Source organism: Peromyscus californicus, unplaced genomic scaffold (assembly GCF_007827085.1).
Source record: "Peromyscus californicus insignis strain IS unplaced genomic scaffold, ASM782708v3 Scaffold_12__1_contigs__length_115047231, whole genome shotgun sequence".
NCBI classification, from domain to species: Eukaryota; Metazoa; Chordata; class Mammalia; order Rodentia; family Cricetidae; genus Peromyscus; species Peromyscus californicus.
The window spans coordinates 75,035,671-75,052,172 of record NW_026294413.1 but is presented as its reverse complement, the minus strand read 5'-3'; the positions used below and the strand labels follow the sequence as shown (position 1 = coordinate 75,052,172).

General features: G+C 48.1%; 1 protein-coding gene across 1 annotated transcript in view; it reads left to right on the top strand.

The window, feature by feature from the left end:
• Window positions 1-2,038: 2,038 nt before the first annotated feature.
• The window catches only part of Peli2 (pellino E3 ubiquitin protein ligase family member 2), a 153,468-nt gene continuing 139,004 nt past the window's right edge, over window positions 2,039-16,502 (top strand). The window contains exon 1 of the mRNA XM_052733406.1: window positions 2,039-2,404. Within this exon, the coding sequence (XP_052589366.1) occupies window positions 2,328-2,404 (77 nt within the window). The 5' untranslated portion in view covers window positions 2,039-2,327. The remainder of the gene's footprint in view (window positions 2,405-16,502) is intronic.

Sequence of the window (16,502 nt, the reverse complement as noted above, 5' to 3'; positions counted from 1 at the left end):
AATGTCCCCACTGGGTCCATTTGCTCATTTGGATTCCCACACTTGCAATCCTTATGCATGTATTCCTGCTGGTGGTCAACAGACTGATTCTGGAAGCTTGCAAGGCTTACAGTGATTGACAGAAGTGGTCTACTTACTAGCCCTGGGCTGCCTAAGATCAAAGCCTCCACTGATACAAAACTCAGAGAGCACAACACTACCTGTAAGTAACTTTCATAAAGACAGACCCGATTAAATGCTGCGGACATGTGGGTGAAATGCTGTGGTCATGCTGGGCGAGAAGAGAAAGCTGCCCTTGTGGAGGGCAGAGGTGTCTGGGCAGCTGATGGCAATGGAGGAGTGCCTCTGACAATGCTTGGGACAGCTTCTGGGAACCCCAGCCTAGTGTTTGGACCTTAGTAGGAGGTTAATAAATATTTGTTTCCGTCCTCCGACCAGCAGATGCAGAGCGCAGCAAGGAAGAAATGGAGCCAGAACAGTGTAATGCAAGCACAAAGGCACAGCATGCCAAGAGAGAAGCGGGTAATTGTAGCCTAGAGATCAGTAGCAGCAAGAGACTAGATCTGGAGAAGTTCGGATGACAGAGCTAGGTACTGTAATTAGGGAGATGGTAACTGCGCCTGATTCAAAGGGTCCTTGACAGTCGCATGTCTGTAGAGTAAGTAGGACCAGAGAGTAAAGAAAGCTACACTAATCATGCAGAAATCTACCAACACCGCATGAAGAGAGTTCAACTCTCTAATGAAGGGTTGCTGGTTAAACCTTTCACGCAGAGGAAATGGCAGAGGATATGTACAATAATCTGGATAGCTGTCCTTAGTATAAGAATAGAATTTCTGTACTTAGCCGAAATAAGGTAATTGTTTAATAAAGTTTATTTTAGGCTCATCAATAGTGTGCCTTTTGTTACTCTGGAGTAATTTATTTCTAAAGCCTCAATTAAAAGAAGAAAAAGCCAGTTACTAAGTGAAGGAAAATTACAGAAAGCATGACACTACAGTAATAGCCTGTCAGAGAGTGATACATACACAGTGTGGAACAGAAGAATGGAAAGCTACCCATGCAATTATTTCTTTTATAGCTCTTTACTTAGAGTCATAGCCTAAATGCGTGTGTGTGTGTGTGTGTGTGTGTGTGTGTGTGTGTGTGTGTACACTAGCTGTTTATACATCGAGTAGCTTTTGCAGTATTTATTTCTTTAAATATTTAACAGTCTGGAAAGGCAGTGACAGGCAGTAATATGCAGCGTCTCTAGCATGTTGCAAGGGCTTAATAAATGCTAGAATAATAAATTCCTCTCTGATGAAAAACAGCAGTCAGTAAAACTATCACAGTCTACACTCTTTTAAAGATATAGTAACGTAAAAAAACAAAATACAAATGGTGCTTTGATTAAACCATGGTAATAAAGAAACATTTGTATTCATTAAAAAAAAAAAAAGTCCACCTAGGTAATTCCTTTGTAAATTCCCTAGGGGATTGAAAGAAGGGACAGTGACGCAAATGAGGGATTTAAAATAACGTCTAACTTTTCACTTTCCTTTTTTCTTTCTTCCTCCTTCCTTCTCTCATTCTTTCTTCTTTGCGCCTTTCTTTCTGTCTCTTGCAGTGGTGGGGAGCTCCTGGTGCCTCCCCAACCCCTCACCCCCACCCCATCCCCTCACTAAGGGACAGATTCCTTCAGTTTTCAAGCCACCCTCGAGGGCTTGGCTTTGGAAGCAGAGCCCCTCCAGGTCGGTGTGAGCAGGGCCACGGCGAGCAAAACGCCTGGCTTCCCCCGGGGGCCGGGCCGAGAGCCCCGGGCGGGCGCGCGGTTGAGGCCCGGGGACCCCGCGCTCCAACTTTCCGGTGGAAGTGAGGAGAAAAACAGAGCTGCCCCTTTAAGGGCTTCCCTTCCCCTTTACTCTATGTTTACATAACACGGGGCGCTCGCGGGCGGCGGGGGTTGGCGGGCGAGCAGGCGGGCGAGCGGGCGGGCGGGGGCCGCGGGAGCGCGGCGGCGCGGGCGGCGGCGCGGCCGTCCCACCTGCCCGGCCCGCTCGGCCCCCCGGCGGCGCGCGCTCCTCCTCCCGCGGGGCTCCGGTTGGCCGCTCGCATTCCGTGCCGGGTCCGGCTGGCAGCGGCCGCGGAGCGCGGAGCTCCGGGGAAGCCGGCGGGCGACGCGCTTCGCCACGACGGAGCAGCCGCGGGACTGGCCGCCCCGCGCCCCGTTCGCAGCCGTGCCGTTCCCCGGCGCTCTCACCCCGTTCTCGGGATGGGAGTGTAGCGGCGGCGCGGACTCGGCGGGGATCGCGGTGGAGGCGGCTGCGGCGGCCGAACGCGGCTCCATGTTTTCCCCCGGCCAGGAGGAGCCCAGCGCCCCCAACAAGGAGCCGGTGAAATACGGGGAGCTGGTGGTCCTGGGGTAAGTTGGGGCCGTGGGCGTCGGGGCGTCGCGGCGTCGCGGAGGGATGCGCTCCCTCGGGCCCGGGTCCCCGGGGCGCTTGTGGCCGCGGCCCGGAGGGTGCTCCGGTACCGCGCGGGGTCGCTCGGTGCAGCCGGGAGCTGGCGGCCGTTGGGGACCTCTGGTTCCCGGGGACCACGAGCGCCGAGCCCCGGCCCTTGAGCCCAAAGCGCGTTCCGCGGGGGCTGCGCATTGTTCCGGTCTGTGACCCGGGCGGCCCGACTGGCCTCCGCTTTTCTGCGCCCGGAGTGAACCGGGCCGAGGGCCTGGACCGGGTCCTGGTTTTCTCAGGTCCCCTCACCCACGGTTCCCGGATCCCCCGGGTCTCCGCACCTCTCAGGCTCCCCCCGCACCCCTTGGTCTCCGTACCCTCGGGCCCGGCCTTGCCGATGCCCTCCCGGCGGCGGTAGGGAGCTCGCCAGCTTGCCCGCCTCGACTCCCACTCCGCTGGTGAAACCACATTTTGAAGATAGTAATTATCTACAATCGTTAAACGGCAGCAATTAGAGACTTCATCTACTTCCTGAGTTTCCTTGTGACATTTCTATTGTTTACCCGTAATAAGCCTGGAGGGAGGCTTCGCAGGATTAAAGCAGGGGAAAGTGGGCAATGAAAAGCGAGTGCGAGGGGGAGGCGGAAAGTGCAGGAAACTCGGGGCTGGAGCAACTTGGATTTAGTGCTGCAGGGAAGGATTGTTTTCCCTTTGGATGTGCCAGCTCCAGGGAACCCGCGCTTTTGTCTTCCCGTTGAAGGATCTGTATTCAGACCGTCACCGACGCTGATGGGTGGGCTTAGGCACTCGAGGAGCCCTCCCTAAGCGGAGACACTGGGAACTTGGAGAAACGTGTTTTGCTAACTACCTTGAAGTAAGTGCCGACTTAAAAATAATTTTTAAAAAGACTTAAGCTTCTAGAGTTAACTCGTCTACAGTTTCCTAGTGTTCGTCGGGTTGTTGCTAGCATTTTAAGTGGGGTAGTACTGGAAATATCATTGCTTATTTGGAAGCTCAGCAGATGAGCGCCTTCCGCACCTGCATGGGAATTGTATGCACTTAAGAGACTGTCAGAGTTCGCTGGGACAGGGGAGGAGTAAGAGGGGGGGAAGCCACAGTTTAGTCTGTCTTATGTAACTTCAGCCCAGCCTAATTTTGTGGAGTTTGGTTTTGTTTATGTGGCTAGCTTCAGAGTATGCTTAACACTGTGAATTTGACACAGAAGATTAACTTAGGCCAGAGCCATTTCATTATTTCCTTTTGAGGCAATCTGCTGAGATGTTTCAGAGCAGCGTAGAATGAGTCTGGAGAGATTTTGAGTTCATAGCCCAAAGTGTAGGGCGCTCCAAAGCCGGGGAAAGAATTTATACTCTGAACTGTTTAGTGTCTACGTAAATGTGTTGCCTGTATCACCTGCTCTGTCCTTTACTAGTGCTTTTCCTGGAGCCGGGATGGTGCACTGGTTTCTTACCTAATAGTTGGAGGCAGGCAGAACATTCATCAGTGTACCTACTACATGCCAACGACTAACATGGGCATTGGGTATGTACAGTAGTGGATGGAACACTTCCATTTTAGTGTCGACCATGGCATAAGTAGAAAGAAACATGAGTAAGTGGGTAGGTCATGATTTCAGGTGTTGCCCCCTCTCCCCAGAAGCTGGTTAACAGTGGAACAGGGCAGCTTATAGGTGGGTGTTGCTTCTTGCTGGGTTAGGGAAGGTCTTTAAGGGGGAAAAATGGGGGTAGCAGATGCTGGTTTGGATTGTGTATTCCTGAATCGTGCCTGCCTTCCGTGTCTGTCTGTCTGTCTGTCTGTCTCTCTCATTTCTGACTCTTGTAATACTGAGCATACTAAAGAGTGCATGTGAAAGAGAGAGCTAGTTAGATTTTAATGAAGCCTTATGTTTCACCCACTGGACTTTAGAGAATGCCTTCTTTTTAGAAATAACAAGTGCATTTAAATAAAAACTGCGATCACTTTGCATGCCTGGTCCTTTGGGACATGAATATCGGTGAAGAGAGACTGGCTAGGGAATTTTCTTGATGAAATTGTTCTCGAGGGTAAACATGCTCAGCATTTGATAATGATAGAGTTTTTTGTGTAAATTCGAAGTACAGTGTTCTTATTTTAACTGCTATATGATTGTCCTCTGCTGTGTTCTGAATCCTGTGGTAAAATGTTACTAGGAAATTTGGAGATCAAACTGAAAAGTTGATTTAGGCCTAGATCTACATGCCGATGCTTGTGATTCTTGTCATAGATTGTACAATGTGAGAGAACGCCACCTAGGATTGTAGTGGGGCTATCACTTTCTGTTCAGAATAGTGGAATTTAAGTTCTTTGATAATTCTAACCAGTTACCATCTCATAGTCATAAATCTTTGTGTGTCCACTACTTACCTGAAGGTGGAGAAGTGACTGGCCTAACTCTTTGCTCTTTTTAGCTGGGATTTTTAGACTTGGCTGTCACTTTAAAGTTGACAGTGGTTTGGGATTTAAGAGCCAGTCAGTGTAGTGGGGCCCTGATTAAAGTCTTGTTCTCTGACCCACTGGCTTTGCGGTTTTGATGTAGTGCCTTCCTCTCTGTTTCTTTAGCAGTGTCGAAACAGTCTCAAGAAGCCTTTCTGGCGTACACTCTCTTGTTCTGTTTGTTGGCTCAAATGTGGAACATACATAGTTAAATTCTAAATAGCTTGACATTTGTTGGTTTTGTGAGTCTTAAGGTGATAGTGCTAGAATTCACATGGGCACATATCCAGTGTCATACTAGCAGAAAGACAGTTAGTGCTAGGCTAGGGGGAGGGTTCAATGAATAATGAAAAGGCATGTGACTGCATCTGTAACCCCAGCACGGTGACATGTGGATCCCAGGGGCTCCCAAACTGGCCAGTCCAGCCCAAATGGCCAGCTTCAAATTCAGTGAGAGATTGTGTCTCAAAAATTAAAGTGGAGAGTGACAGAGGAAAACACCTTACGTTGGCCTCTGGCCTCTGCAAGTGTGTGTACACATTTAGGCATGTGTGCATGTGCATATACCCACATGCGATGTACAGAAGACCAGTGATAGGATTGCCTTTTATCAAATAGTTAGGCACAAAACAGACTGTTAAAGGTTGCAGCACTGTGCAGATTTGACTAATTGGTGTTTTGTGTACGAGATGGTGCAGATTTGGTAAAATTTGCTGTTCCAGGTTCCAGAAAGGCAAAGGTGGGGCTGCTGAGATGGCCCAGGAGGTGTGAGTGCATGCCATCAGGCCTGGCAAACGAGGGTGACCCAGGGTCACCTAGTAGGTCGAGGGGCCCTACTGGCATTTTGTCCCCTGACCTCCATCACACCTGCATGGCAACACACACGTGCCTCCTGAGCTGTGCCCCAAAGAAGTCAGTGTAATTACGTTTTTAGAAAAAAATCATGTTTTGTGGCTAAGCGTCCTGAAAGGAATAGAAGGAAGAGGCTCCTGAGAGCAGGGAGGCTCCTGTGGGGGCCTCTGTCTGTCTCTGTTTGCATGACTCCCCGCTGGTGGGCTGACTCTAGCTGAGCTGCCAGGGCCTCAGAGCCCCCCTCTGAATTCATTTTGAAGCATGCAGTTCTCCTGCTGACTAATGGCCCATCATGTTCTGGGGCTAAAAATATATTGCTCACTCTCTCGGTTTCCCTCACCTCACAGTCAGGTGGGTGATGCATTTTGTAAGGCTTGAGTTTTGATTCGATGCGTCACAAAATATGTTTTTGTTTTTCAGCACTCTCAGCCAAGGGTTCTAAATCAAGGGTCCACAAATGGAATTCAGAGAGCCCACAACTGGGATTTGGAAAAAAAAAAACTCTTTATCTTTACAAATTCTCCACCCCAAATCTTAGCATTTCACTCAGGAGAATAGGCAATAGGAAGACTTGCCGCCTGTTTGTTACTTAGTATCTTGATACAGGTACAGATGCAGGCAAGTTATAGTGGTACGCATGGGAAATCCTAGGGAGTTGGTGGTCGTCTTTGGCTACATAATGGCATAGTAAGTTCAAGGCCAGCTTGTGCTATATGAGGACCTTTTCTCTCTCTCTCTCTCTCTCTCTCTCTCTCTCTCTCTCTATATATATATATATATATATATATATATATATATATATATATACACACACACACACACATATATACATATACATATGTATATATATATATATTTATATATAGTTCAGGGGTGGGCTGAGACCATGGCTCAGTGGTACAGCTACCGCCTAGCATGTGCACGGCCCGGCAGTCCACCTCTAGCACTTCAAAACAGGCTCTTAGAAGGGCCTGTGATTGTTTTCCAGTCTAAAGCTATTTTGATAACTAAGTAATAATTCCATTACTAATCCATTGTATTTTATTTTATCCACTGAAAACCATTCTTTTGGGCCGGGTGGTGGTGGTGGACTTGCCTTTAATCCCAGAACTCCAGGAGGCAGAGACATGTGGATCTCTGTGAGTTTGAGGCCAGACTGTTCTACAGAGTGAGTTCCAGGACAGCCAGGGAGGACACAGAAAAACCCTGTCTCAAAAACCCAAACCCAAGAAGAAAAAAACAAAACAAAAAACAGTCTTTTTAATTTTTTTTTTCCCCTGAGCGGGCCTCAGTAGGCTTCAGCAGACTGCTAAAGAGTCCTTGGCACAGAGAAAGAGGTTTCAGAAGCCCTTGCGGTGGAGGCTTGTCATTCGCTGTTACTGGAAATGAGGTCCACAGGGCAGGTGCCTGCTGTGCCCTTGGATCGGCAGTTGTTCTGTGAGAGGAGACAGACGGCCCTACTGCTTGACCACGTTATGGACTTTATTTATTTATTTATTTATTTATTTATTTATTTATTTATTTATTTATTTTGTTTTTTGAGACAGGATTTCTCTGTGTAGTTTTTTTTGCACCTTTCCTGGAACTCACTCTGTAGTCCAGGCTGGCCTCGAACTCACAGAGATCCTCCTGCCTCTGCCTCCCAAGTGCTGGGATTAAAGGCGTTCTTTAGTTTTTAAAGCTCTCACCTGTGTATGTGTTTTCTCTGTCATGCTCTTTGGACTCGCCTTCACTGCCTCTCTCTGGAAGTAAGAAGCAAACTTACATCATAACTTATGTATACTTTCCCTTTTTAAAAATTTTTTCACTCTAATTTGAGCCCAAAAATGTCAAGCATTTGTATTTTATAGACTAAAAGATCTTTGAATGTTTAAAAATAAACAAATAGAATCTTTGCTGCCACTCAGCATGTGGAGTGATGTGGAGAGCTGTAGCCGGTCTGTTTGTGGGTGGGTGCCTCCTTCTGCAGGCTGTTATGGTTATGGTTATGTTTGGGTTGCTGTGTTTTCCCTTACTAACTTTAGCCTTGTTTGGTGTGTGTGGCTGTCTGTGTGGCTTTAGGGTTGCCAGTATGGCTTTTTTGGATTTGTTTCTTTTCTTTTCTTTTCTTTTTTTTTTTTTTTTTTTGAGACAGGGTTTCTCTGTGTAGCTTTGCGGTTTTCCTGGAACTCACTCTGTAGCCCGGGCTGGCCTCAAATACACAGAGATATGCCTGTCTCTGCCTCCCGAGTGCTGGGATTAAAGGTGTGTGCTACCACTACCCGGCTAAAATCTTTTTTTCTTTTTGTTTTTTTGTTTTTCGAGACAGGGTTTCTCTGTGTAGCTTTGCGCCTTTCCTGGATCTCGCTCTGTAGACCAGGCTGACCTCAAACTCACAGAGATCCGCCTGGCTCTGCCTCCTGAGTGCTGGGATTAAAGGCGTGTGCCACCGCCACCCTGGATTTGTTTCTTTAACATGCCAAGACTGAAAACTTTATTAGGACTTTTTATTTGGGGTGTATTTCCTTCTTCGATCATTATTTCAAGATACTTTGTATAAATAAAATAAGACTAGACTGATTCAGGGACCAGTGACTTTACAATATTTATTTATCCAAAAGATTAAACACAGACAAAAATGAAACAAAACAAGACATTCAGTTCATTTGAGGGAGAATGATACTGTCACCTTGGGGCTGTGTATGGGGTTGTGACCTCTCTGAAGTGATGATGTGGGGTTGTAGCTTGTCTTTTAAATGAACTTAACAGCAGCACATGGGTCATTGGCATGGGAGGAAAAATATCCGTGAAAAGGAATTGCTAATGCCCATGGTTTAATTAAAGGGTTCTCCTGGGCAGTGCAGAGACCTGCTTCATAAAAGGAAAACGAAGGTTAAATGATTGACTTACAAGTTCTAATTGTCATCTTCTGGAAAACAAATGACAAACCCAGCACGTGCTTGGTCTGTCTTAGTTTTGTCCAGATCAGCTCTTCTGAGCTGCTCTCAGCCGCCTCCTGTGTGGTGACGAGTCTGGAGGTATGTGGCTGGTGATTTATGACAAGCAATAAAGGGTGCATCTTCCAAATGATTCAGTGATGTCTCTTTAATGATGCCATGTTTTCACCCACATGCATTGTGATGTTTCCTCAAGTGGGAGAGGAGGGGTAGAGTCCCATCAGGCAAGCTAGGGATTTATTCGTTCAACAAATATTTATTGGGTGTCTACCCTTCCAGCCCCAGGGACTATAGCTAGAAAATAAGGCAGGCAGGATTCCTACCCTGGTGATTTGCTAGATATTCTTGTCACATCCCTATAGTGACCAGCTATCACTGATTCAAAGTTCACTTATTCCCCAGATGTTTGCGTATCTACAAATAATGGTAGATGCTGTGCTTGGTACTCAGATGCACAAGATAGACTTAGTCCTTGCTGCAGAGCTTCCAGCATAATCAGGACGAGCAAAAGGCTGGGATGCATGCTGGTGTGTAGCGGACCCTCTGTCTTCTGCTAGAATGAGAAAGAGTGGCCTAGAGAGAGGCAAGAGAATACAGAGTATGCCCATTATTCGGGGCAGAGGAGGAGAGCGCTGTGCATCGTTCCTTCAAGAATACAGTTGACCAGAATAATAAAGTGAGAGTGAGGTGGGAAAGGAGCTGGGCTGTGAGAGGGCTATGCATTGTTGGAAGAGTTTGAACTCTTTGGGTGTTGGAAGTCGACTGCAGGGTCAGAATAGAAAGGCTGTGGACAAGCCTTCAACCAAGAGGGCATAGTGGTGACAGAGGAGGAAACTGAGGTAGATTCCACCAAGGCAGAGAGAATGGACTGTGAGCCGGAGAGCAGTGATCTGGCTTTCCAGACCCTGCTTCCTGTCATTGGGACTTTAGTTTCATCCCTGCCTTGTATGAAGGATCAGTTTGTTCGCTGACAACGATCTTACTGGCCAAGGCCCGCCCTAGTCCTGGGCCACTGTTGCGAATAGGAATAGGCACCTTCTCTGCCTACCATCATGTTCACTTTTGAGGGGCAGAGGTGGCCAGCATGCAGGCAGGCAGGAAGCAGAATTTCAGAGAGTGAGTGGGTGTGCTTGAGGAGTGGGAGCAGGGTAGGGTGCTAGGGCTAAATGGTGCTGAGACTCCTTTTGGGTAGAATACTGCAGGACACGCTGTTGAGAAAACAGTCCTCTTTTCAGGGCACCAATGTTCAGTTTTTCATCGACGTGTCTTTATTTCTTTTCCTTGTTAATGCACATTCTGTTGTTACAGCCAGAAGGTATTTGGGTATTCTGTCAATTAAGGCGGCAAAGCAGTTTCCCAAAGGGAAAACAAAGGGACAGGTATGAAGACCGATACTTACTGCAAGCATGTGGCAGTCCGAGGTGACAAGGTGATACCTGTATGGACCCAGTATGCCAGAGTGGTGCTTGAATTCCACCAGCATTCATGGAAACTTCATTCACTTCCCTTGATCTACCCTTCAGGGCAGGGACCGGTGATATCCACCAGCTGTGGGGTGCTGGGCACATCCCTTCTTGGGGAGCAACAGATACTCATGGAGTGTCTGTCTCCCCGAGAAACGAGACTTCACAGACATCAGCTCTTTCAGTTTCAACTCTTATTTGTTTTTCTTTTCATGAGTTCCCTAACAGTCATTTTGTCACCTGCACAGAGTTCCTCGCAGGGAGGCAGGCCATCTGTTCCGACTCTGCCAGCTGCTCTGAGCTGCATTGCAGCGCCATGGTGGTGTTGAAAGGCTGTGGTCATTAATGCAAGTTAAGGACGGCTGGAAATACTGTGGCATCCCAGCGTCTTGGATGGCACCCTAATGCATATGCCTCAGGAGCATTTCAGCTGCAGGGTTAAGTCTTGGACTGAGGTTTTCTTCCCAGCCACCCACGAGACGTTTCTCACTCACTTAACTCTACTTGTTCCTTGCTTTTTCAGCTCACGTGAAATCTGTTTTTAGGATAAGAAATCATTACTCCAAGCTTTCTGCTTCCATTCTAATTAGTAATGGTCTAACGGAATTTTACCTCAGTGGGCGGTTGCTGTGTTCAGCTTCTAGGTTTTAGGTAGGAAAATGAGCTCTTAACTATCATAGCAAGCTCCTCAGAGGAGATCTCTTCCCTTCCTTTTTCTCCCTTTCCCACCCTCCCCACCCCTCCCCACCCTTCCATATCCCTCTCTGGACTTCTCTTGTTCCTAGACTGTGTAATAGGAATCGTCACCACACCACCTCCTGCTCTGTGTAATTAGGTTTTCCTGGGACACTTGACTGATGAATTACCTTGAGGAATGGTTCTTTCTTCAGAAGTACTGTAGACACAGAAGTTTGCTTTCACCCAGAGTCCAGAAAAGTCTGCAGACTAGTCCTCTACTTCTCAAGATGTTTTCCCATGCCGCATCTGTTTTCACTCAATATGTTCAGGGCTTCACCTTTAGGCATTCCTAGAAAGAGTTGTACTGGCGTGCTGCTGAGGTGGCGCTGAGGCCATTTCCCCGTGTGGTCGTAAGACTGGCTGGAGATCAGAGAGGGAAGTCAGGTGTCTGGCATCACCTCTGCTCCATTCATGGAGTCAGAGTGCCCCCTGCCCTGCCTGGGTGTGCTGGACCTCGCTGCTGGTGGAAGGGACATGGCCCAGCTTCTGTGTATTGCCTTAATGGCTGCTGTAGCCTCTGCCCTTCACCCCCCACTGGAGCCATCATATCAGAGTACTGTAGACAAGGTGACAGCAGAAACTTAACTTTTTGTAGTTACGGAGGCCAGAAGTTTGTCCTAAGGCCTCTGTCCTTGGCTAACCTGCTCCCATCTTCTCTGGCTTCCTTACCTTACTCACCTGTCTGGACGACTTTAATTACTTCTCTTAAGGCCCATCTCCAAATACGGTTACATCCTAGGGCTTTCTGGGAGTTAGTGCTTCAACATGGATTTTATGGAAGTACCGTTTTACACCAGAATGTTTCCTTGGAGGATGGCCGCCATGTCAAGAAGCTTGACCACTTCCCTGGAGAGAGATGCTGGTATATGAGAGCTTTAACCGAAGGGGAGGGAAAAGGCTTGCTAGACCCTGTCCATCATGGCCAGTACAGCTAAGGCTGTGGACCCACAAGGGAGACTGTCATAGCTCCTTGGGCCCATTAAGCTGCCAGTTGGTATCATCCAGAATCACATGAAGTCTCTTTCCACCCTCCTCTGCCCAAATGAAAGAACTGTGAGCAGATGGGGGTGGGGTAGGGAGTGGATGTTGTGTTCTGGGAGGCTTGTTATGCACCCATACACTACATTTGCATTTAGCTCACTTGTCAGATCTGACACTGATAGGAAGTAAATTCATGGGGCTTTTGTTGAGTTATTTTTCTTTCCTTTAGGTTATTGATTATTTTAATTAGTATAATCACAGTATTTTGGATGAGTTATTCTAAACATTAAGTAGTGTAGGGTTTGAGAATCTTAGCTAACGAAAGCATCTGTGGAATAATAGCTTTATCGAATGTTACCTTCGAGGTTCCTTGCATAATCTCCATCTTCCTGGGTACCACCTCCTGAGCCGTGCTGAGAACAGGCAGCTGACCACTAACCCGCCTGAACTGAGAACAGTACTTCTGGAGACTTCCACATGAGCAGCTTTCACCCAGGACAGCTTAGTTCATGACAGAGAATTTCAGGCTTTTAAAGGTCACCTGATGTGAACTAACAGCGAGCAGAGACTTGAGAAGGGGAAGGAACCCTACCAGCATCCTGTAGGTACAGGGTTCCCACTAGAACAGAAGAAACATCTTAGCATTGCATTTGGGGGCAAGTGTCAGTGTGGAAAGCTCACGTGCCTCTCTGAGACTTGGGGAAGTAAGAATGTAGAACAGTGTAAACCACCAAGGACTCACCCAAAGGCCACCGAGAACTGTTCTGGCTAACAGGCAGAAGGTGGCTGTGCTGCTGTGTGCCTTGGAGGGAGGCTAGCTTGTTTTCTACAGAGAAGCCAAATGTGACACCAGCCATGAAACAAACCCTTTCCTGTGCTATATCGGGCACAGGGGAGCTGCAGACATGGAAGCCACCCGTGCTGGCCCTGAACATGTCCCATAGAAAGGAAAACAAACCAAGCCAAACCAGTGACACCAGCACAAAGAACAAGGTCTTCTAGTAGGTAGCTGAGAGAAATGCAATTTCTAAGATTTACCCAAATGTTCTCTACTTCTCATCAACTAAGTGTTAAGTGGAACTTTCAAATGCTGTGTTTTTAAGTTTCTAGCATTTTACAGTTTTGTAGTGTTAAAGTTTAAAACTGCAGTAACAGTTCAAGGCCAGCCTGGGCTACAGAGTGAGTTCCAGGAAAGGCGCAAAGCTACACAGAGAAAACCTGTCTTAAAAAAACCAAAACGAACAAACAAATAAACAAAAAACCCCGAAAAACAAAAAAACAAAAACCTGCAGTAACATTTGGGACCACATATAAAATTACATGTGTTCTACTAGGAATTATTTCATGAAAACAAGATTCAGCGAACATACCAAAACCGAGCCAAGTGACCCCTCGGTTTGTGCTGGTGACCCTCTTTTGGTGGTTTGGTCATGCCAGTTTCAGTTAGAGCTCAGGAGTGCTGGGATCCAGGCACAGAGGAGCAGCACTCACAGGGACGTCATGTGCCGGGTTTGTTAGGCATCTTATGTTTTATGTTTCTGTTCCAGGATTGCATTTTATTATTTGGGCAGTGAGGTCCAAGCTTGGTGACTTGTCCAGGCTTCCCTGGTGGCAGAGCCTGGCTGGGAGGTCACTGTGGATGGCTCAGAAGTCTGATTCCTCCCACTCGGCAAAGGAGGGAGAACATGTTACTGGGGACGTTGGAAGGATTTCTTGGGGCAGCCTTTGAGCAGTTTTGAGGGGAGACTTTGATTCTTCTGGAACTGTAACACAGAAGCCACAGGGACGTTGGAACCTTGAGCCTGAAGCGCTTGGGGAAGGAGACGGCGTTGGGAAGTGTGGCTAGCGTGGTATCAGGAAGTCAGGAGGCTCTTCCGTTAGGGGCCTGGGAATGATCCTAGTCCTTGTTTAATTGGACCTTGTAGCCTACTGGCAGAAAAGGACTTTGAGCAAATTAAACCTAGCTAGATGCTGCCGAGTGTGAGGGTAGACATGGGGGCAAAGCTCGCTTTTGTGTGAGGGAGCGGTTCTCCAGCTGCACTTCAGCGGAAGTGGAAAGGTGTGTAGGAGGTAGTGGGGTGTGGGCGAGTGGGTTCGTGAGGTGAGAACCTGGTTCATGAAGTGCAGGGAGAGCCTGGGGAGTGCTTGGCAGTCAAACAGGGGCTGGAGAGCTGGAGATCCCTGGAAAGGCAGAGGCTCTGGCCAGGGACGCCCTGCTGAGAGTGGGTCAGTGAGCTTTCCTGGGAGTCCTCAGGATGCAGTTCCTCTCCCCTGCCCCTTCCTTTCCTGCTGAGGGACGGTCACTCCGAGTGGGTGTAGCACCAGGTGGCAGTGGCATTTGTGGAGCAGTGTGGAGTGCTGTCACTCCCTCGCATGTTTTTATTTTTGAAACACGAGCTACAAGTGATGAACATTTTGAGATTGAACCCCACTGGCCAAGTAGTCAGGGATCTGATAACATTTTCCCTTTCCACACTGTCCTTCCCCCACCCCCTCCAGCCTGGCATTCCAGCAAACCCAGGTCACCGTGTTCCTGTGAGTGTCTCCTGGGGTGGGAGGAAGTGGGATGACCCCATTCCCCTTTCCTTGTCTTAGGAGGCCCAATGGTCTTTCTCATAGAAAGGAAGCTGCTGGCTGCCGTCTTTAGGCCATTGCTGTGGTAGTTGAAAGCAGGCTGTTCCCCCTACTTTAGAGTCCCCCCCCCCCACTACTCCACTGGCTTTTGCTAAGCCTCACAAGGAGTGTGCACAGGACCTGGCCTCTTGCTCCAGACCAGCCCCTCTGGCATTTGTGAGAGTCCTGCCTGCCCCGCCCAGCCCTGCTCCTCTCCCCATCTCTGGTCTTCAGGGTGTACCACTCACTCCCTGTGAACTGAAGGGGCAGCGATGCTGTGAGAACCTGAGTTTGAAGTCTCTGTTAAGGAGAAAGCATCCGGTGCTAAGCTTTTCCTTTTTCTCTGGTTTCATCTTGCTGGGTTGTAGGGGTTCTGGGGCTGGAACCCAGAGCTTCCTGCATGCGGGGCGTATGTTCTTTCATCGGAGCTATGGTCCCCAGCCCGAGCTCAGTTAGGCCTGTGTCTCCACAACAGTTGTCAAATGTGCTCCTACTTACCCTGTTCAGCAGCGGCTTTATAGCCTTTAACTGACTCGGCCAGGTTAACCTGCACTGGATTGTTTCATTAAGCACCCAACACAAGACTTCATACCTTTAAGGAAGTTAGCAGCAGTAAAAGTGTTTTCTTGTGTTTACAGCTTAGATTATCTTCTTTACTAAAAAAGTTTGCTTTGTTCCTGGTTGTCTTGGTTAGGTTTCTATTGTTGTGAAGGGACACCATGACCATGGTAGCTCTTATAAAGGAAAACATTTAATTGGGGTGGCTTATTTCAGAGGTTCAGTCCATTATCAGCATGGTAGGACATGGCGGCATGCAGGCAGACATGGTGCTGGAGAAGGAGCTGAGAGTTCTACATCTTGATCCAGAGGAAAACAGGAAGTGAACTGAGATACTGGGCATGGCTTGAGCTGCCTCCACAGTGACATACTTCCTCCAACCAGGACATACCTACACCAACAAAGCTATATCTCCTAATAGTGCTATTCCCTATGAGGTTATGGGGACCATACTGGTGCGTGCGTGCGTGCGTGTTTGAGACTGGGTTTCTCTGTGTAACAGGTTTGGCTGTCCTGGAACTCACTTTGTAGACCAGGCTGGCCTCAAACTCACAGAGCTCCCCTGCCTCTGCCTCCTCAGTGTTGGGACTAAAGGCGTGTGCCACCACGCCTGACCTGGTCCACCTTAAAACACTAAATACATGATTTTTACTCTTTTCTTCTTCACCTGGATGTGTTACAATTGAATTGATGGTTCAAGGAAAATATGCCTTGATCACCTAGAGCAGCGGTACTCAACGTGTGGGTTTTGACCCCTTTGGGGGTTGCATACTAGATATCCTACATATCAGATATGTACATTGAGATTCATAACAGTAGCAAAATTACGGTTACGAAGTAGCAATAAGATAATTTTATGGTTGGGGGTCAGCATAAGACAAAGACCTGTGTTAAAGGGTCACAGCGTTAGTAAGGTTGAGAACCACCACTCTAGAGTGATTGCTAATTCACCTCTCAGGCTTCCAAGGGGATCTGCCTAGTGACAGTTTAACCTTCCGACTGTAGCACACAGCCTGGAAGTCCTGTTTCCCTTTCTGTTGATGGGCTATTTAGAGCAGCGTTTTTATTAGGTTGGTAGCTTAAGGAAGAAGCTTCAGTGACACCTTCCTTCCTCAGAACAGACTGGCGTTCGCCTGCATCTCCCGGTCGCTGCCTTTGGAGTTTTCTTTCCTGTCTCTCCTCCTATTGTTGATGAAAGGAAAAGACAACTGCTGTCCTCTCAGTACAGCCTGTCCAGGAATGGCGCTCCTTCAGCTCATAGGGAGCACAGGCCAGCAGCAGGCTGGGAAATGCTTGCTCGCTTATACTGAGTGTTAAACTGGCCCAGATTCCAGCCTTAAGGCTTTGATGAAACTCAGTGACTTAGAGTCTGGGAAAGCTTTATAGTGTGTGGGGTCACTCTTCTGTAACATGCTTGATGAGGTACCTATGGGCACCCTGGGGTTCTCAAAAAC